This window comes from Vulpes lagopus, chromosome 2, assembly GCF_018345385.1.
Source record: "Vulpes lagopus strain Blue_001 chromosome 2, ASM1834538v1, whole genome shotgun sequence".
Taxonomy (NCBI): Eukaryota; Metazoa; Chordata; class Mammalia; order Carnivora; family Canidae; genus Vulpes; species Vulpes lagopus.
Genome location: NC_054825.1, coordinates 154,150,942 through 154,173,330, shown reverse-complemented (window position 1 = coordinate 154,173,330; position 22,389 = coordinate 154,150,942). Strand labels below are relative to the sequence as shown.

Sequence of the window (22,389 nt, the reverse complement as noted above, 5' to 3'; positions counted from 1 at the left end):
GGGGTGTCAGGTTCTGTAGGCCCGAGTGTTTACAGGAGGATGAGCTCTTGGATGGGGGGATTACGAGTCCTGGCCGAAAGCGACGAGATGGTTGGTTCTGCTCCATTTGCAGCAGGAGGGAGTCGGTCAGAAGCGGCCCATTGCCCAGCGCCCTAGGTGACAGAGGGAGACTTCTAGCCTGTGAGTGCATGTGTCTGTGTGCGTGTCCATGTGCATGTGCGTGTGCATATGCATGTCCATCCCAGAGTGAGGCCTGCATTCGCCATAACTGGTCTGGTCTGATGTTCATGGAGAAATCTCACAGCCCTGGCGAGGTCCATAGCCTGCCACCACCCGTGCCCCAGGCCACCAGGCAGCCGTGACCCCCACCCCGCCAGCTCTGCTGCTGCCAGGCCCTCCCGCCCCCCGCCCCTGGCACCATGGGCCGAAGGGTGAAGCTTGGCAGGTGACCAGCGTGTCTGGGGATGGCAGGGTACTCGCTCCCTATGGGAAGGTCCCTACCTGCCCTCCCCACCCTCGTGAGGCAACACAAGGTCCACCACCCACGCAGGAGACTTTTTACACAATCCTTTATTGCTCACAGTTACACCGACAATCATTGAAACAGTGAACCAGAGATCTCGGCTGCTTCTCTGCACCCCTGACCCGGGGGAGGGGGGCGCGGGTTCTGCGCCGGTAAGGAGCCTTTCACAGACACGAAACAGGGCGCGTGGGATAAAAAACGTCTCAAGAGTCACCAAGTCCATGCTTCAAAATTGTCTCCACTAGGACGAAACCTCAACACCCAAATGTTTCTTCGTATCGAAGTCAAAACATCAAAGGGTTTGCTACAGAGTCAGAAATGCACACACCGTGATCCCCAAAATGAAGGCACATTTTCTGCTAACTAGTGAGAAGGACAAGGGTGGCATGGCCCACACGAGCCCTGGGCGACAGAGGGGACCCTGGGGGACTCCACGCAGCCGCCCCCAGGCGCATGGGGGCCCTGACTGAAGCCGCATCACTTCCTGAAGGAGTGAAGTGGGTTTGCCGAGGGAAGGAAGCCCTGGAAGCCGCCGACCTCCCCGCTGAGCTGTGGAGCCTCTGCTCTGTCCCCCAGACACAGTTTGGGTGTCCCCAGCTTGCACGGAACGGCACATGGAAAGCTCGAGATCGGTTTGGTAATTCCGCTCCCTGGAATCCAAATGCCATCCCAGCATCCACGCGGAATAAAGTGATGAATCAGCAACATCCCCAGACGGACAGACACCTTCCCGGCAATCCTTATTTGTTCCACAGAAGTTGATGGAAGACAGAACACAAAATTCTCAAATAATATTTATCAGCAGATATAACTTTGCCATCCAAATACTCGTCAAAGAGTAAGAAACATCGTGACACGTGAAATTCTACACGGAGTTCCCTCCTAATCCTTGGATTTTTAACATCAGATGTTTAATTCTGAATGCACAGAAACATCCACATACTTCATTTTTAACAATATTTATTCTGGAACGAGTTTTATTCAAAAGGCAAATGAGCAGAGAACATTCCACTTGCCACCGACACACGGTCATTACAGAAAAAGCTAATTCAGTGTTCAGGGATGGATATGCCCACAGATGTTTCTGCTGTGTTGATGGCTGCTTAGGTAGAAAATCTGCTTGTGGGAGAAATGTCCCGTGTGAGCGCGAGCTGTCGGCTGTGGCACACAGGACCACTTGCGGATTTCTCCCCACTACGTTGCATGGGGAAGCAACCACACAGGAAGTGATCTAGTGGAAGCCTCAGGTGTGGTGCTTCCCTGAATGACAATGGTCCTCCCAGCCCTCCAGAAGGTGAGGAGCCAGAGGGAGTCCTTTGTTCCCCGCCCCCCACCCCCCACACTCCCTGCCCTGCCTTCCTCCCACCTGCTTCCCAGCTCAAAAAACCTGCAGACTCCCCAGGCCCACCTGGGAGCCCCGGCCTCCGTGGCCCTGTTGCACTTGACCACGCCAGCCATCAGGCTTCTCGCATTGTCACGCCCTGTGCATGTCCGCTTCCCACCAGGAGCCCAGCACTGTGCCTGCCACACAGGAACCAACGCACAGACAAGGCCAAGAGGGGGCTGGCCGGAAATGCCTACAAGCCAGGCAGCGCACATGGCTGTGCCCAGGCAGACGCTCACGCCCAGCGCACCTGCTGGGGACAGCTTCTCCACGCTGGCCCCTCTTGTCATTCCTCTCTGTCCTCTGACCCGCGCTGCATGCTGCCAGGTGGAAGCAGGACGTGAGGCTGGACTTGCTTGTCCCCAGACCCTCCTTCTTGTCTCCCTCCTCCTGCACTGTTGCCCTCTTGGCCTCGTCTTCCCCTGCTGCCCCTGTGTCACCTCCACAGTGGCCCCCCACCCCCGTGGCCCTCCTGTCTGCTCCTGCTCCCTTTGCAGGTGGGTCCCACATCCTACAGCATCCAGGAGCCTGCCCACCCACCCCCCATGTCTGCAGAGGCCAGGACCCACAGTCCCCAAATGCTTCACATCTGTTTAACTTTCTGCATGTCCTTCTTGGTGAGAAATACCGAAGCGCGGGGAGGAGTGTTGAGGCGCAAGCCTCATGGCCAGGCTGCATGTGCGCACACACAGGTGCACACCCGTCACAATCAGCATAGGTATGTGTGCATGTGCGCGATTGACATTCAAAGTCCTGGTATAAAATTGCAGTTTTCCTGGCTGCTATAAAATGTGCCAGTTTTAAAACTGTGCATTTGTTGCTTGCAAACTTATAAATATGTATAAACCCCATTATAAATAAATTGTGGCTGGCAGATGGCATTTTATCTGCCAGCAGTGATTGCATGGAGTTTTAAATGCTTATTAATCCTCCACTTTTAAAACTCAGAGCACAGACTCTGGGCTCCATGACATGAGGTGGTGGGAAAACACAGCCATAGTTTGGCGGGGGGGCGGTGGGGGAAGCCCTCGGCAAGCCATAGTTTGGCGGGGGACCGCACCTGGTGGTGGTCCTCAAAGCCCACACTTGTCACCAGCATTGCCCAGTTTACTAGGAATGCAAATTCCCAGGCCCTGCGCAGACTCCTTGGGTGGGGCCTGTGGGCCTCTTGCAGACCCGCTTAGCCTGCAGGCCTGTCCTTCTGCCCAGGATCCCCGGCTCAGGTGTGCACAGGGCCTGTTCCCCACCCGCGATGAGCCAGTGGCTAGACGTTGCTGGGTGAGCACTGACATGTGCCCGGGCCTGTCTCCTGCTGTCCCTCAGAGCCTTGGTGACCTTAGTCTTCTACATGGTGGTGACTTGCCCTCTTGGAGTCTGTCTCTGAAGAGCCCCCAAACACTTCCTTGTCCATGTAGGACTCCCGTCTTTATATATTTTGCAAAAAGAATGAGCATAAATGCGAACCCAACAAGGAGGGAAGAGCTATGTGTCGTTCTCTACCAGGGGCTGAGCTTTATACGCGAACTGTAAAGGACCCTAATAAGTTCTGTGCTCCTAATTGTCACCACACTCCAGTGGGTCACCTGGCCTCAGGTGCCCCACTGAAAGGGGCTTCTGCAGCTTCACAATCCTCTAACACTCCCTTGCTGGTCATCTTCTGGGGCCCCCCGGCACACCCAGGCTCACAATACCTTCCTGTAAAGTGGTTTTTCCAATTCATCATTCTCAGGACCCATTTTTAAAGTTTCACTACAGAGCCAGATATTATCCTAAAACTCATGACCAAAATTTGTCTGTGACATACCGTGACCCAAGTGCAGTATTTCCACAATCTCCGTCCCCTTTCCAATCAGCCTATCACACTGCCCACAGAAGGGCTCAAATGGACCCCAGGTGTGCTACGTATGTGGGCGGTGAGAGAACCATCATGCCTGTGCATGCAGCATCCTGGGAAGCACCTGTCCTTCCGGTTTCTGTCCTTTCGCTGGCACCTCCCGCTCCATCTCACAGCAGCGGGGTGCAGGTGGCCGGCCACCGCCCAGAGACACCGAGCGACAAGCGGGTGGCCACATGGCTCTGACAGAAGCCTGTGATCTCGCAGGAAATGCCTCCACCTAGGGACCCATTCAGGCAAAGAAGGACCAGGACATCAGTTTGTACGTGTCACTTATGTGAAGGAGCCACCAGGCATTGGGCAGCACCTGAAGGGAGCGCTCCATCTAAGGAGCCCAGATGGCCGGAGCCAGGAGGCAGTGGCGAGCATCAGAGCGCAGGCCCTCGGGGGCCACCCTGATGGCTGCCCTGCCCACTCCTCCCAAGCCAGGCCTTGCCCTTGGCACAGGCTTTGTCTCTCCTGCCTTCATGGGGCATCACCCGTGCTGCCTTCCCCCTCATGACCCCTTGGGACACCAAATGTCCTGCACCAGGGCTCCTGTCCACCCAGCCTCCCAAGCTCCCGAGACAGCGCTAAACAGATGGTTGTTCAAATGAAACCCAGGTCACAGCAAAGCGGCCCCTGGGTCCTGTGGCCTCTCAAATATGAAAAGCCCAAGAGTGGCGGCGGGGGGACAGAGTTGGGATCGGCCGCAATGGGGAGATGTTAGGATGTGTCGGCCATCAGACATGAGTGCCTCGGGGCCTTGAGCATCAGAGCTCGCTGGCACCACTGGGAGCAGCCCCACAGGGGACACCTAGGCTCTCGTGGGGCAAGAACGGCCCTTGAAAATGCCACTAATGCACACACGATGGTGAGGGGGGTGGCAGTGGGGGGTAGGGGTCTCCAGGGCCCATGTTGACCTGCCGTACACTCCCAGCACACCCAGAGGCCTGGGCGGAGACGCAGGGGCCCCTGGGGAGCAGCGGGCCCAAGGCCACCAAGGCCACAGTGAGCAGTGTACGTAGCCAGGGACTCAGAGGTCCCGGAACACGCAGCCCTGCCCTGGCAGAGATGCAGTCTGACTAGGCAGGGGGGCCCCAGGCTGCGCAGGGTGAGACCCATCTTGGCCCGGGAATCCTAGCTGCAGGCACGCGGTGGTGCCCGGACATGTGCAGGGGGCACAACAGCTCTGCTCGCCCACTGTGCCTCAGTTTCTCCACCAGCAAGTGAGGCTCCCCATAGTGCCCATCACACAGCACTGCGGGGGAGCTGAGGTGACCCCTAGAGCTCCACCATACATCACACGGCAGGGGACACAGGCGAGAGAGTGGCAGCCGTCCGCCAGGTCTGCAGGCCGCCCCGGTGGCTACGAAGGAGCACAGTTTCCCAATAGCAATGCTGTTATTATAAGCAATCCTGGAATCTGAACTCAAAAGTACACATTTTGAATTAAAATTGAAACAAAATTTGATCTCCCCCCAATATTTCTAATTTTCTAAATGGATTCTCATGCAAAGAAACGTGATCTATACTGCTTACCACCACTGCGCTAACCAGTGACTTCACAGCAAGAGCTCCCACACCTGCAGACCACTCACTTCTGGCCTCCCCGAGAGGGCAGAGGAGGCAGGTCAATGTCCGGGGGCTCAGGGTCCCTCACCAGCCTTTCCTACTTCACCCTTAAACATTAGCATTTGGGGCGTGTGCTTAAGATCCCCTTGCTGGGCCTCGCAGGCCCTTGAGAGGGAAGTCGTTCTACGCATTTTTATATGTGTGGACACTTGCACACATGGGAGGGATGTGTGTGTGTGTGTGTGTGTGTGTGTGTGTGTGTACAGGGCTGCGGGGCTGCAGGGGACGGGACGCATAGCTCCCCCCCCCCCCCGTGTATATCACCACAGGGCAGGAGCCCCACCAGCTGCTGCCCCAGCCCTGTTCGGCTCCCACTACTTCTGGGTAACATGGGGCATGGTGTCTGTGCCATGGCTGAAACCAGAACTGCTCTAGGAAGAGCTAGGTGGTCCTAGGTTAGTTCAAATGCACAGTGGAACATTCTAGAAGCCTAAGCCACTGTCGTCTTAGATTCCTGGACCCTCGAAGGACAAAAAGTCCTAAGAGGGCTCCACACAAAACCTGTGGACCTGCCCAACCCATCCCTGCCCATGAGCTTCACCCCATCTTCCATCCTGGACACACACACACACACACACACACACACACACCCTGGGAACAGAAATCAGGTTCATTTAGTCTAACTTTGCAGAATTCTTACTCCTCAGAGTTTGTAAAATCTACCCTTAACGCCTCATTCTTGAAGCACAGAATTTATTACTGGCCTGCTGTTAAGTGTGCAGAAAGTCCCGTTGCACTGACCCAGGCTGCCACTTGCTGAGGGACTGCACGGGACGGGAGCCTAGGCTGTGGTGCCCACAACTGGGCACCAACCAACGAAGGAAGCTTCTGGCTTTTAAAAGGTAGCATGTGTCAAGTCACCAGGTAAGCTCATCCCAGGTGTTTTTTTGTTTGTTTGTTTGTTTTTTTAAGTCAGAAACCTTGTCGACACCGAATGATCAGGTAAGAAATCAGAGTGTTTTAGCTCAAAGGAAGGAACCCAGACAAAGGGATGCCAGGGGTATGGGCCCTTTCCACAGAGCACTTGGGAAATCTGTTGTAGAGACAGCAGCTCCTTTACCCACCAACCACTCGAGAGACAAAACCTCAACTAGTTCCCCACACTCCTGAGTCACCAGCCCAAGACAAACGTAGAGCAAGAAGAGTCCCGGATCAAGCGCTCGTGTTAGCATCTGCCTTTGACGCGGCTCATACACATGCATCTCTCTCTATTGGATGCCAGGGATGGGGGCACATTCCTAGCAGCTACCCCAGCAACCTGCCATCATCATATTGGCTAGAAGGACCCAGGAAGCATGGCTTTGCCCCAAGCAGCCCTCCACACACGGATGAAAACAAGGGAAATATTGGCCAGGTCAGATCTCGGTCGTGGAGGCTCATCTTGTGCCACATGTGTCAGTCAAACAGATCCTGATGAACCCCTGAACAACTGTGGTCAAGGAGGCCAGCATTCCTGTGCTCGGAACCACCTGGAACAGCACGGGAACCACCTGCTCCGCGAGCACACAGGTGTGACAGGGGACGGTCTGGGGATGGAGGGTGGAGGCAACATCACGGAGGAGTGGGAGCGCCAGCAACTTGGAGCAGCGACCACCTGGACCAGCAGTTCATGGAGCTCTACGTGCAGAGCTAAACTCCCTTGAGTGGCATCCCGCCTTCTTCTGCTATGGCTCTGCACTGAGGACCAGTCCTCCTGCTCCTTGTCCCCGTGTTGTGCTTATCAGGTAAAACTGCAGGTGACACCTTCCTAGTGGAATTTCTCAGTAGAATGGGTCAGTTGAATTAAATTTTAACCCGGACAACTATAGTCAAACTTTTTTTCCCCATTAAAAACATACAGCACAGAACATTAGTCTTACATCTTTCTTAGTCTTAAAAAATATAAATATAGAGGGATAATTTGTACAGGATGTATAGGTATGTACACCTTTAATATGCACAGGAGAAAATCGGAACAAGTTTATGAAACTTGCACTTTCCAGACACCTTCCTCCTGGAGCATTTGGATGAGGCTCTGAGCCTGTGGGCAGTGGCCCGAGTCTCCGGAACCCCCCATACCCATTTCCCGGGAAGAACCAGGTCTCCTGACCACCGGTGCAAGGTCAGGACAGGGTGGCTGGCCGGTCACAGGGTCTTCTCCACTGGCTGCTGGAGGCAGAGCTCGCTTCCGGCAGAGACAATGGGCAGGCTGTTCTCCAGGTGGTGGTTGATGAGGTGGCTGATGCTGTCAAAGACCCTGTCTTTCGTCCGGATCTGGAGGGACACAGAGGTCAGGAAAGCATGACACACAGGTGGATGACAGAGGACACATGTGCTCAGAGCCAGCCAGGCCTTGGGACCTGGAGCGGCACCTCCCCGGGGGTCCCCACTCTTTCAGAGACATGTCTGTAAAGTCCCCCGTCATCGTCAGCGGCCACTCAGTCCAGCGGGTCACCTGCTACCCACCTTCCCCAACCATCTCCCTCCCCCCCGCCGCCACCTGCCAGTGTTTTCTCTCCTGCTCCACAGCCCCTCCCACCAGAGGGTGAGCCTGTCGGGGATGCAGGGGCAGCACCACACACTGCCGGCCGTGCAGCTCTGGAACCTGAACCATGACTGCCCACCAGCTTCTCCTGAGCAAGTGAACACCTAGGGGTGAGGAAGGAGGCCCACCACTTCCTTCTGTTCACTGGGCCTGTGCCCTGGTCCCTGAGCTGTTACAGGCCCTGTGTAGACTCCACTTGAAGAAGACAGATGAAGCCTGACCAGGAGCAGTCTCCCAGTCTGGTCTGGACAGGATCCCCCTGAGGCCTGTTCCTTGGAGGAGGGTGGGAGATGGGGCAGGAAACCCGTGCCTGGCTACACCGGCTACCCTCCAGGCCCTTAGCCCTCCCAATGGCTCTGGGATGCCCTGCGTGCCTGACCTCTTTCTCCAGCCTTATTGCTGGGAGCCATCCCTCCCCTGGGGTAAGTAGCCCTCCCCCACTTTTCCCTCAGGGACTCTGAGGGCACATCTATGCTCCTCCTCCCTTACCTGTGCCAGTATCCTCACCCCTACCCCTAATGTGACCCTCTTGTCTCTCCTGCTCCACTGGCCCACCAATGGGATGTTGATCTCTGAGCCTTCTGCCCTGATCTCATTCCTGCTCCAAGTCTATACCCCAGGTGGGCCCATCAAAGCCCCTGGGCCATATGCTCTGGGCTCTACCAACAAAGGCAACAGCAGAGGCTTTGAAATGAGGATGTTTCCCTCTCCTGGGGTCCCACTCTGAGGCAGGATGTATTTGCCTGCCCATCTCTGTAAGCACCAGAGGGGCAAGGACCCACCGGGCCACAGCTCCCAACTCCTGGGCATTGAGCCTCACCAAGGAGACAACCTAATGGGCACATTCACAAAGAAATCTTTTTGGGCATCTTTTCATTGAGGTTCTTTAATCCTCCTGAGTTCTTTAGAATTCTCACTCCAGAAAGATCCTGGGGTGGCATGGACAGGTCCCTTTCTTGGAGGTGAGGGGCACAAATAACTCAGCTTGAGACTACCATTGGGGTGTTGCCTGTATGTTGACTTCTTTTTCCTACTTCTTATGATTAACACTCATTCAAACTCTGGGGCAACAGGGGTGCTTGAGGATTTATGGCAGGGAAGTGTCTGGGACATGAGGGTCAACTTGGGCTCACATCCAAACCACCTGAGTGCATTCAGGAAGCCCCATGCCCAGGCCAGCATCCCCAGGAGTTCAGGAAGGGGCTTGCCCCCCAGTGTGTTTCATGAAACCCCCATGATTCCAACATGCCGCCCAAGCTGAGAGCCCAGTGGTCAGCATCTCTGGAGGACGTAGGCTGGCTACTATAAACACACACATGCAAACAAAGGCACGCAGAAGAGGCAAGTCATATAAATTTACTGCCTAAGGAAGTAGGCCAGTTCACTCCATTTCCATAAATACTTGCTGAAACTCCAGTCTGGCTCCTGCCCAGAGAACCTGCAGCCCACAGAGGTGTCTGTATGGACCCCCTTGCTATGTGGGTCAGAAAAGAATGATCTGAAATCAATCATCTAAGCTTTTACCTTAGGAAACTAGAAAAAGAAGAGCAAATTAAACCCATGGTAAGGAGAAGGAAAGAAAGAATAAAAAATTGGAGCAGACACAGAGCCCCAACAACATTGGAAACAGGAAATCAATAGAGAAATCAATGATCCCAAAGCTGGTCCTTCAAAAAGGTAAATAAAAATTCATAAGTCTCTAGCTAGGCTCAGAAAAGGTGAGAGAGGACACAAATTACTAATGTCAGAAATGAAAGAAGGGTTATCACCACAGATCTTGTGGGCATTAAAAGAATAATAAAAGAATACTAGAACCAACTATAGGCTCACAAATTTTATAACCTAGATAAAAATGGACCCATTTCTTGAAAGATACAACCTCCCAAAACTCTTTCAAGATGAAATAGATGGTTTGAATAAGCCTCTGTTTATTTAAAAAATTGAATCAATCATTAATAATCTGCCAACACAGAAAGCACTTGGCCCAGATGGGTTCACTGGTGACTTCTTCCAAACACTTAAAGAAGAAATTGTACCAAGTCCCTACAATCTTATTCGGAAGACAGAAGCAGAAGGAATACTACTTAATTCACTCTATGAGGCCAGTATTATTCTAATATCAAAAGCAGACAAAGATACTACAGGAAGAGAAAACTATAGACCAACATCTCTTGTGAACACAGATGCAAAAATCCTCAACAGAACATTAGCAAATTGAATCCAATGATGTATAGAAAGGATTACATACCATGGCCAAGTGAGATGTATCCTGGGTATGCAAGGCTGCTTCTACACTCAGAAATCAATTAACATAATCCATCACATCATTAGGCTAAAGACAAAAAAAGCTGCATGATCATATCAATAGATACAGAAAAGGCATTTAACAAATTCAACCAATTCATGATAAGAACTCTCAGTAAGCCAGGAATATAGGGGGAACTTCCTCCACTTGATAAAGACACCTATAAAAAATCTTACCACTAACATCCTCCTGAACAAGGCCAGGATGTCTTGTCTCACACTCCTTTTCAACACCATAGTGGAAGTCCTAGTTATAAGCCAAAAAAGGAAATAAAAGACAAAGATAGCATTTTCAATAAATGGTGCTGGAACAACTGGGTGTCCACATTAAAAAAAAAAAAAAAAGCCTAGACCAGACCTTACACTCTTCATAAAAACTAACTCAAATGGATTACAGACCTTAATGTAAAATGCAAAACCACAGAACTCCTACAAGATAACACAGGGGAAAGTCTAGATGACTGTGGTTAGGGTGGTGACTTTTTAGATATGCCATCAAAGGCCTGATTCAAGAATGAAAGAAATAGCAAGATGAACCTCATTAAAATTAAAAAATTATGCTCTACAAGTAACAGTCAAGAGAGTGAGAGGACGAGCCAGAATCTGGGAGAAGATATTTGCAAAAGACACATCTCATAATGAATTAGTGTCCAAAATATACAAAGAACTCTTAACACTAACAACACAAAAACAATCAGATCTTACCAAAGAAGACGTGCAGATGGCAAACAAGCACATGGAGAGATGCTCTGCATCACATGTCATCACAGAAATGCAAATTAAAGCAACAAGACACCACTACACACCTACCAGAATGGCTGAAATCCAGAAACCGACAGCCCCACGTACTGGAGGGGATGTGCAACAGTGAGAACTCTCCTCACTGCTGGTGGGACTGTAAGCCACTTTGGAAGATGGTTTGGTGGTTCCTTATAAAACTAAACATGCATGAGGGGCACCTGGGTGGCTCAGTCAGTTAAGCACCTGCCTTCAGCCCAGATCATGATCTCAGGGTCCTGGGATTGAGTCCTGGGCTGGGCTCCCTGCTCAGTGGGGAGTCTGCTTCTCCCTCTCCCTCTGCCTGCCATTCCCCTACTCCTGCATGCTCTCTCACTCTCTATCTCAAGTAAATAAGCAAAACCTCAAAAAAATAAACTACACATGCATGAGGAGGAAGGTGCTCGTGGCTAAAGCTTGAAGGTGGGGCAAGGCATGGGAAGGAATCCACAGGGAGTGGGCAAGGGAGTGGGGCCCATACCTTCTGCTTCAGGCATGGTGGGCTCGACCTGCCTGCGGAACATTTAAATCAGGGGCCCGGGACTTAGAAATACCATTTAGAGATTGTATATCAACAAGCACACTCCACCAACAACAGAATAATTACATCCGTTCTCTTCCAAAAGGTCACACTAGCTTGCGCAAAGCCATCAGACAGTGATGTTTGCTGATTAAACTCTGGTTCCATTGCAACAAGTTGCACACTCAGACCTGTTGCCCTTTGTCTAATATCTCAGCCTGGGTTGGACCCACCAGTAGACCCTCCACCCCCAGGGGCCCCAGCCCAAATACAACTAACCCAAGTGGGATATAGACTCACCCAGCCACATTGCCTGGCCTCCCCCACTGATTTTAAATAAAAGTGAAGTTTGGGTCCTTTCTAGACCGAGTGGACACAGTTCCAGGTTCACATCAGACCCTGGGGGCTGCAATGCCAAGAGTCAGTCCTGTAACCCTGTATGCCAACTATTTACATCCTTCCCATCAACACCTTGACCCACATGAGCACTTGTTTTCCCCAACAGCAGGTGGAAAATTTAGAAACTCACAAATAACCTAACCTCTCACCTTCAGACACTAAAAAAAGGAAGCTTATTAGCCCTCAAGCAAGCAGGAAAAAGGACAGCCCAAAGATTAAAGCAGAGATAAACAGAAAATAGTAATACAGGAAATCAATGAAGCCAAAAGCTGGTTCTTTGAAAGGACCAATAAATTTGACAAAGTTGAAGGCTCACACTTCCTGATTCCAAAACTAATTACAAAGCTACAGTCATAAAAACAGTGTGGTACTGATATAAAGACAGGTATATAAGTCAGTGGAAAAGAAGAAAAGGCCTAGAAATGAAGAAATGAATTCTTGCATATACAGCCAAGGGATCTTTGACTTGGGAGCCATAACCATTCAATAGGAAAGGAACAATCTTTTTGACAAATGGTGCTGGGAAGACTGGATGTCCACATATGAAAGAATGAAGTACCCATAGCTAATGTCATAGGTAAAAATTAACTCAAAATGGATCAAAGACCTAAATATCAGACCAAAAAATCTTAGAAGAAAACATACTGCAAAAGCTTCAAGACAATGAATTTGCAGTGGTTTCCTAGATATGGTACCAAACACATAGGCAGCAAAAGAAAAACCAGAGACATTGGGCCTCATGAAAATTGTCATGTCTTGTGCATTAAAAGGCACTATCGACAGAGTAAAAAGGCAACCCACCGAATGGGGGGATCAACTTGTAAATTGTGCATCTCCTCTAACAAGGGATTAACATCCAGAATATATAAAATTATAAAACTCAGCAATAAAAAACAAACCACCTGATTTAAAAATGGGCAAAGAACTTGAACTGACATTTCTTCAAAGAAGATCCACAAATGAACAATAAGTGCATGTTCAACATCACTCATCATCAGCGAAATGCAAATACAATAAGATCTCACCTCACCCTTGTCAGGATGGCTAACTACCCAAAAAAGCAGAAAACAAGTGTTGGCAAGAATGAGGAGAAACTGGAAGCACTGTGTATGCTCAGTGAGAATATAAAATGGTGTGGCCGCTGTAAACTGATGGTTTGTAAAAAAAAAAAAAAAATGTTAATGAATTATATGACTCAGCAATTCTGCTTCTATGTGGATACCTGAAAAATTGATAGCAGAGTCTCGAAGAGATATCTGTATATTGTGTTAGTAGCAGCATTTTGGGGACATCTGGGTGGCTCAGTGGTTGAGCTTCTGCCTTTGGCTCAGGTCATGATCCTGGGGTCCTAGGATCAAGTCCCACATCAGGCTCCCTGCAGGAAGCCTGCTTCTTCCTCTGCCTATGTCTCTGCCTCTCTCTGTGTGTCTCTCATGAATGAATGAAGAAAGAAGAAAGAAAGAAAGAAAGAAAGAAAGAAAGAAAGAAAGAAAGAAAGAAAGAAAGAAAGAAAGAAAGAAAAGAAAGAAAGAAAGAAAATCTTTTTAAAAAATAGCAGCACTTTCCACAATAGTTAAAATGTGGAAGCAACATAAGTGTCCATCAACTAATGAATGGGGAAGCAAAATGTGGTCCACCCATACAATGCAACTATATGCATTCTTGAAAAGGAAGGAGATCTGACACCTGCTACAGTGAGGATGAACCCTAAGGACACTATGCTGAGTGATACAAGCCAGTCACACAAGGACAAATACTATGTGATTCCACTAACGTGAGGTCTTTCCAGGAGTCACATTCATAGAGATGGAGAGTAGAATGGTGGCTGCCAGGGGCTGGGGGTGGAGGGGACAGAGAGTTATTTAATGAGTTTTGCTAGAAGAGAAGCGTTCTGGAGATGCATGGTGGGGACAGCCATATAATTTTGTGCACACACTGGACTATGCAGTTAAAACTGGTTTTGGTGGTCAACTTTATGTTATACGTATTTTACCACAATAAAGAAAATTTTTGAAAAGAAGGAAGAAAAAAAAATTGACAAAGGATTTGAATAGACATTTCTCCAAAGAAGATACATAAAAAGCCAATAAGCACAGGAAAAGAAGCTTGACATTATTAGTCATCAGGGAAACACAGGTCAAAATCACAATGGCGTACGGCTTCACACCCACGAGGGTGGCTAGAATCAAAACGCTGGATAATGACAAGGGTAGGAGCAGGTGTAGAGAAATGAGAGCCTTCACACACTGAAAGTCAGAATATCAAAAGGAGCAGCTGCTTTGAAAAACCGCGTGATGGTTCCTCAAGTGACAGATTACAGAGTCACCACATGACCCAACAAATCCACTCTGAGGCAAACGGATACATACGTTCTGAGAGAAATGGACACATACGTCCATGCAGAAATCGGACATCATGTTTGCAGCACCATTGTTCATAATACAAATGCCCATCAGCAGACCTGCCACAAGACAGACCGTGGCACTGTCTGTAAGTGGAGCATGAGTTGGCTATGAAGGAAGGAAGGATGTGCTATGCTACAACGTGGATGAAAACACTGCACTCAGTAAAAGAGGTCAGTCACAAAAATCTATGTATTTATGTGATTCTGTGCAGAGGGAGAACCCAGGGGTCTGTGGGATTAGGGCATGGGAGGCTGGCGAGGTGATGGGTGAACGCTACGGCATTCATCTTGGAGATGATGAGCATGTTCCAAGTTGACTGTGGTAATGGATGCTCCCACCTGCGAATGTTCTAGAGCACTCTGAGTGCTCCACGTGAAATGAGTATGAATATACAGTATAGCCCAATAAGGCTGTTTTTAAAGATTCTGTGTCCAACAGTTTATAGAAAATCCAGGGTGAGGGGGTCAGAGAAGAAGTGAAATGAAGCCCCAGGGACACAGCAACCCAAATCATAATGTGGGATAATTCTACAAATAAGTATCTCATCGCTCAAACAGGGGAAATAGTACAAGATGTACCACGTGGACCCTGTTTGAATTCTGATTCCAACACACGTACTATACAAAGACCATCTTTGGGATAATCAGAGAAATCTGAATACGTTAAGTAACTAAATTTAGTTTTGTCGGCTATAACAATGCTGTTGTATGACTGCGGCTTAAACGTCCTGATTGGTGGAGATCACGCTGAAGTATTCACAGGAGGATCGGCTCGGTGCCTGGAGATGCTATCATGTGCTTCCGAAAGCTCCTCCCTCCCTATGCTCCCCATTCCCGCTCTTTCCTGAATGAACAATCAGTCCAAAGGCTGAGGGAGACAGGCTGGGGGCAGCCCCACTGGTCCCCCCATGGGAGACCTGAGTCCAGGATGAGTCAGGAGGGCACCACAGGGCAGGTGTGGGGTGCCAGGTGGGGGTGGGCACCTGCGTGGGCATCAGGGCTGGGGCAGGGTGGTCTGAGCACGCTCCGGGGGACAGGGAGCCCAGGAAGAACCCTGGGCTGAGAAGCTGGCGCTTCCACAGGGTCAGGGTGATGTCCACCAGGGGAGAGACAGAGGCTGTGGCGAGGTGTATTAACTCACATAGGTGAGTTAACCAAAGAGGTGAAAATACGGAGGCTAAGAGGTCAGGCTTCTCATTGCTGGAGAAGAGTCACAAATGTAGAAAAAGAGGGGTGTGGGTGGCTCAGCGGTGGAGCGCCGCCTTCAGCCCAGGGCGTGATCCTGGAGTCCCGGGATCCAGTCCCACGTCGGGCTCCCTGCATGGAGCCTGCTTCTCTCTCTGCCTGTGTCTCTGCCTCTCTCTCTCTCTCTCTCTCTCTCTCTCTCTCTATGTCTCTCATGAATAAATAAATAAAATCTTTAAAAAAAATCTTTAACAAATGTACAAAAAGAAAAAAGTGGGACGAACTCTGGTATCAGACTAGAATTGAAAGAATTATTGTGAACATAGGATTTCTAACACACGCAGACACAGAAATGGCCACGGATGAGCACGCGCCCCACCTGTGCCTCCCTTCTGTTGCCTCTCGCCCTTAAAGTTGCACTTCTAAGCCGCTGCTGTGAAAGGCATCCCAGATCCCTCTTCTCTGGCTGCTGGGGGTCCTGGGGACTGTGATGACCCCCAGCCACACAGAGCCAATCCCTCGCTCAGCCTGGGAGTGAGCCTTTGCAGCAGAACAGGCCTGGCTCCCTCTGGTTGCCAGGTCTAGCCTGTACCCCATGGTAGGCCACACTTGCTGGCACCAGCCACCTCCTTTGTAAGAGGGTTTGGGCAGCTTTTAACAAAGGTGGTGTGGGAGGTGCCTGAATGGCTCCGTTGGTTGAGCGGCTGACTCTTGGTTTCAGCTCAGGTCATGATCTCAGGGTCTTGGGATAGAGCCCTCCTCCTCACTGCCCCATCCAGCTCCTTGCTCAGTGGGCGAGTCTGGTTGAGCTTCTCTCTCTCCCTCTGCTCCTCCCCCACTCACACATGTGTGCACATTTGCACGCTCTCTCTTAAATAAATAAATCTTAAGAAAGAAAAAAAAATTATTTGCGTCTACAGCAATATGTCCATCTCGAGGTGCAGGAGCAAACACACCCCACGTGCACATCTTGGTCCCCCCGGGAAAAAGAACTAGGCCACGGTTCCTTCTGAGAAGTGGCCGATCATGGGATGGCAGCGGGGGACCACGATCACATCATCCTGTCATGTGCTTGGAGGAAAAAGGTGCAAAAGAATGAGGACACATCAGAAACCAAAACCCGCTCACAGGAGCACGGACGCAAATGAAGCAGCCAGTGATAACCCAGTGAGCGGCACTGGTGAAGACAAATTCATGAACAGGTTGAAAGTTTGGCTGGGAAGGGGGGATTTACGTAGTTTCGAGGTGCCTTCCCTCAAATATTTAATAATGACAGGGGAAGGGGAGAGTGTGCAGGGGAGAAGCCAGCCCCTCACCCCCATCCCCCCATCCAGCACCCGAGGGAGCACTTGCCAGCACCACTTCCAGCGAGTGGGGCCAGTGACACACATGCTGCAGTGCCTCTGTGACCCTGACGCCCCAACATACAACCTGACCCCAGCTGCAGGGAAGCATCAGAAAATAGAACTGAGGAGGGGGCCAGGGTGAGGGACCTGAAGACACGGGACAGCCCCGAGCAGGGCGGGATTCTGAACGGATCCTCCTGGTCAAGGCGTTCCTGGCGCAGCCACTGGGCAGGAAGGGGGCCTGCGGGAGCAGGTGGCCGGGGCGCATTTGAGGGGCAGAGGAGGAAGACCCGGTCCCGGTGGCTGCACAGGACACTCGAGGGCACGACACTCACACTCTAGTGCCCAGAGTGATGGAGCCTTTGAGCAAGGCATTCTCGAGTCACGCCGAAGAAGGTTGTACTTTCCCTTCAGAAGATATCCCCCCTTGGAAGACAAACCACAAGAGACTCCCGACTCTGAGAAACAAAGGGCTGCAGGGGAGGTGGGTGCGGGGATGCGGTGACTGGGTGATGGGCATTCAGGAGGAGGGCACGTGATGAGATGAGCACTAGTTGTTATATGATATGTTGGCAAATTGAAGTTAAATAAAAGAAAATAAAATAATAAAAGAAAATATCCCCCCTCAAAAGGGATGGGGTGAAGTGAGATCAGAACAATACTGGTAAGTTTTGCAGCAAATGGTAGGTACATGGAAATGCATGACTCTACTGCGTCTGCTTCTGTGCATTCCAGCAATGCTGACAGCACGGGGAGCGGGGGCAGGTGAGAGCGAAGGGACCCATGCTGCCGGAGCAGCACGGGCCTGCGATCTTTACAGGTGCAGACATGACCTGGCAAAATGGGAACACTTGTCAAAAACTGAAAAACGGGCTAACCGTTAGTCTTCAGAGGAAACATAAGAAATGACCCTGTAATATATGAAGCCAGTCAAAAAGCAGTTTGAGCACCAGAACAGCACCCCAGAACAGAGCCCAGCAATGCCTGCCCCTCAGCGTTGGGACTGGGTAAGGGGCTCCGGGGCTGTCCCTTCACAAAGCCTCCCGAACACCTGGCAGCACAATTACACTTTGCAGGTGTTATGTTGATAAAAAGTTAAGACAAGGTGGCCCCAGGCCCCAGCCACCCTTGCAGTCAGGTCCCCGTGAGCCCAGGCGTCCCCGACGAGGCCACTGGTAGCCCTGCTCTCTCCATCCCTGTCCTCTCCTTGGAACCCCCAGGCTGGCAAGGCAGGCCGGGGACACAGAGGTCCCACTGAGGACCCGAGGCCCCCAACCAAGGACCCAAGGGGCAGGAGAGCCTCCCAACACACAGCCGCGTGGGTGAGTGGGGGCTGCAGCCCCCTTGGCTCAAACCAGTGAGACTTTCCATTTCATTTGCTGGTTCAGCACAGCCTAGCCTGCCTGAGACAAAGGGAATTTTAAAATAACAAGGCTTTTTAAAGTGGAGAGATGGGGGTGGCATTTGTTTTCTTAATTACTGTCAGCATAAAATAAAATCCTAATAAATGTAGGGTATTGGACAGTTGCCCGAATGCAAAGCTCAGCTTGCGCTTTCACGTGTGCCACGCCCCGGGACCACGTTGGGGAAGCCCACGGAACACCAGCCCTGGGGCAGGTGTGCCAGCTGCCCACCCAAACCCAAGCAGGTGCCCGCCCCCCACTCTGCTGACCCTTCTGGCCAAAGGGATGAATCCAGGACAGGAGCCTCGGAGAGGACTTTAGACTCCAGAGGGTTGAGTAAGTGATGGAGAAGATGTTGCAGAGAAAACTCCAGCCTCCATCTCTGGAGCTGCTCCTGCAGAGCCTGGCGCCAGCATCAGCCTAGCAGCTGCCACACCCCTGCCTGGGAACTCAGGAGCCCCGCCACAGCCCTCCCCATCCCCCAAGACCCCAGCGACCCCAGGAGCCCCCGTCCTGCTCCATCCGTGTGCAGTGGGAAGGCGCACAGGTTGGTACACTCTGCAGTAAATTTAGACTCAGAACTGTTCTGCATCCTTATTTCTCTGAGTAATCTGCTCTGCCAAGTTTCCCCCTTTATAGTCAGGGACCAACCAATTACCATGAAAATCAGATGAATAAATATTGAAGAGAATGTGTTCATCGTCTATTTTGGTGTCCTAACAGCAAGGAAGCGACATTACATTTGTGATTAAGTCTTTCTCGGCTGAAGCTCCCCTTCACTGGATCAATTAAACAAGATCCGTGGACCCAGAAGAAAGCCTCCCCAAAGGACTGTTATTAGTAGGTGTGACTTACAGATTTTCTCAGCGGCCCCACAAATTTCTCCTCTGAAATTAAAGCCGCGTCGACAACACAGCCTGGGGTTGCGGTATAAACACCTGGTGCAAGCACACAAGCACCACCTGGCTCCCCCCACCCCATCCTCTGCACTATCCTGCCTCCCGTGTGTCAGTGGATATTAATAGTCATACTTGTCTTTCCTTAATCATCCTTTGGTCCATAAAGACTGAGTAAATAAACTATTAGCTGTCTTCACTCTATGAGATGGTATAAGTTAGGTAAATTGTGAATTTCTCATGTTAAAAAAAATACGTAAAGGCACCTGGATGGCTCAGTCAGTGAAGCATCTGCCTTCAGCTCAGGTCATGATTCTGGGGTCCTGGGATCGAGCTCCATGTCAGGCTCCCTGCTCAGCTGGCGGGGAGTCTGCTTCTCCTTCTGCCCCTCCCCCTGCTAGTGCTTTCTCTCTTTCTCAAATAAAATCTTTAAAAAAAAATACCTGAAAGTTTCAACTAAAATCTTTATATTCTCACAGAATTGCTTGGGTATCTTCTTTCAGAGAACAGAGATGAATTAGTAGCAGCCCTTGCCCATGGAAACCGCTCTGCACAGGTTCTGTTCAGGAAAGCTTATCTGTGATGACACACCTGCCAGTAGCACCTGCTTAGCACCATGTGGCCTTTGGGCGCTCAGCTCCGAGAAAGCCCGACGTCCACCTGTGCCTTCACCTGCTCCGTGCATGTCGAACACCCACCACATGCCTGGCACTGTTCTAGGTGCAGGCATGACACAATGATAGTCTAGTGGGGGAATCAACTGATAAGCAGGTTAACAAATAAATGAGTGCTTGTTTGTGATAAGGGCTTTCAGGTCAAGATAAATCACAGTGCAGGAATAGGGGCTCTCTGGAGGATCCTATGTGAGATACCACGGGACGGAATCCTTCTCTGTAAGACATGGACATAACCCTATACTGTTGACACCCCAACCAGATGAGTAACACAAGCAAAAGGCAGCAAAGACGATGACACTCGACCTCACTTAGGACCAAGAAGGGCTTGGTCAGGACCAAGAAGGGCTAATGCCAGGATGGAGCATCTGAAAGACCTGCCTGTGCAAATCCCCACGTCCACAGACCTGGGGTAAGACCACGTTATTATTACATTATTTCAGACGATGCCAAAGAAGCATTTGACAAATGTCCATGACAGGAGTAATTTGTTGATTAATACGTACAAATTCCACACCAGCACACATCGTGTCTTGTAACTGGTTCATGGACGTCGCCCTGGTGTCGGAACCAGTGCCTGGATTTGGTAGCTATGATGTGTACAGTTGTTGAGTGAGTGAATGAGTGAGGGAGTGACATCCTTTGGGCTGATGAAGACAATCTACCAAAAGCTTATATCATCCTTCATGGAACAAAGCCTCCAACAAGCCCCTCCCAGGCCGGGAACACGACCAAGGCGCCCTCTCCAGGTCAATGCCCAGGGGCACCTGGTGAGCATGGTTGGGGAGAGAGCATCCTGCAGGCTGGGGCCCTGGAAGGCAGGGCACACAGCTATTGGTGTTTGCCACAGCCTGGCCGCTGTTCCAGAAAAACTGCTGCAGTCAGCGAGATTTCTGGGCACCAAGATCACACCATATTCCTCTCCCGGAAGGATTCACTCTTGAGAAAACGTAGCCTAAATGACAACACACCACTTAAAACAAGAATTAAAACCAGACTCCTCTAGGAAGTAACCAAACAAAAGAAGCACAACTTTCTGGAGAAAATGTTTAAATACTAACAAGGGACATCTTAACATTAAATAAGTAGAAACTTGGGCCACGTTCATGGATGTGATGATTTGATGCTGAAGAACAGTCAGCGCTCCCTGAAATTCAGCTGTAAGTGCAATGCCAGTCCCACCAAAATCATGCATTTTCGGAGCCTGGATAAACTGACTCTAAAACCAGAATGAAGAGGAATAAAGGCCTGAGAACAGCTGAGATAGAGAATGCAAAAAGGAGTTTCAAGAAGGACTCACACCACCAGATGTTAAGACTATGCCAAAGCCATAATGACTGAACAGTCGGTAATCATACCAAGATGGAACAGTCGCCTGAACAGAACAGGGGGGACGCTCGAGACACTGCGGGACATCAGAGGGCCGAGTGAGCCGTACAAGCCAACACTGGCTCACTGCCTACAGATTTAAAGGATGCTGGCTTCCTGTCTTATGTGACCGCCACAGGACCTCTAGTCAGAATCAAAATGTAAATGTGAAAAATAAAGCTCTCAAAGCCAAGCTGAGAAAATATAGAAATATAGAAGAGATCCTCTAAGAGATCCTCTAAGACAAGACCGTAAACTTTGCAAACGGTAACCTTGTGTTTAGTGGAGAACACCATGCACCAAACGACAAGCTACTTGAAAGTCACGGGCTACAGGAGAGTTCATACAGAAATTTTACAGCTGAGAAACTCAACACTCGAGCCCAGAGTGAGGATCAGCAGAGAAAAGTGGGGGAAAGGCAGGAATATGATGTTCAGAGGAGGAACCCGTGGGTGCCGGGGAAGGATGGCACAGTGTGAGCCCCGAGACATGCTTTCCTTCTCACCTGCACCCTCCACCCAAGATTTGCCACGTTGGGAGGACGACAGTGAGGAGGAGGAGGAGGAAGGAGCCCTGGCGCCCAGCTGCCTCGCCTCCAGTAGTCCAGCCATTCTGGAAGCAGATGCAAGCCCTTGGTGACACTAGATGTAGGCATCTCCTGTGACCAAGAACCCCAGGCCTGGGATAAGCCCCAGAGAGATCATCGTGGGGAAACATGCAGGAGGCTATGCCTTCACCTCTTCATCAGAGACTTCCATGGGGATCATGTGGCCGCAGACGGGGGACATGCGGCAGCCCCCAACCCAAGTGATGCTTCTGGGTACAGAAGACACCACAGACAGATCTCAGAAATATGTGCAGAGGGAAAAATGAAAGAAACGAAATGGGATTTGAGGGGCAGTATCATGTTTGCAAATTTCTAAAAGTCACAAACACACAGTATGTATTTTCCCCCATGTACATATGTGGGAATAATCCACATGACCAAAGAAGGTGGGTTAGAAGGATCTACATGACGTTCCCAGGGACTGTTGGTCCAGGTGGAGGGGAGAGGAGGCACAGAGCCCAGGTGCAGACACCTGAAACAATAAATCATGTCAGGTCCCCCCCTCGTCCCCCACTCCTACCCCAACCACCAAGTCCAACCGAAGACAGAGGCTTCATCCCTACGCAT

General features: G+C 50.6%; 1 protein-coding gene across 1 annotated transcript in view; it reads right to left on the bottom strand.

Annotated features, from left to right (window-relative positions):
- Window positions 1-552: 552 nt before the first annotated feature.
- SHC3 (SHC adaptor protein 3) overlaps window positions 553-22,389 on the bottom strand; it is a 111,493-nt gene continuing 89,656 nt past the window's right edge. Inside the window, exon 12 of the mRNA XM_041745223.1 lies at window positions 553-7,668. Within this exon, the coding sequence (XP_041601157.1) occupies window positions 7,540-7,668 (129 nt within the window). The 3' untranslated portion in view covers window positions 553-7,539. The remainder of the gene's footprint in view (window positions 7,669-22,389) is intronic.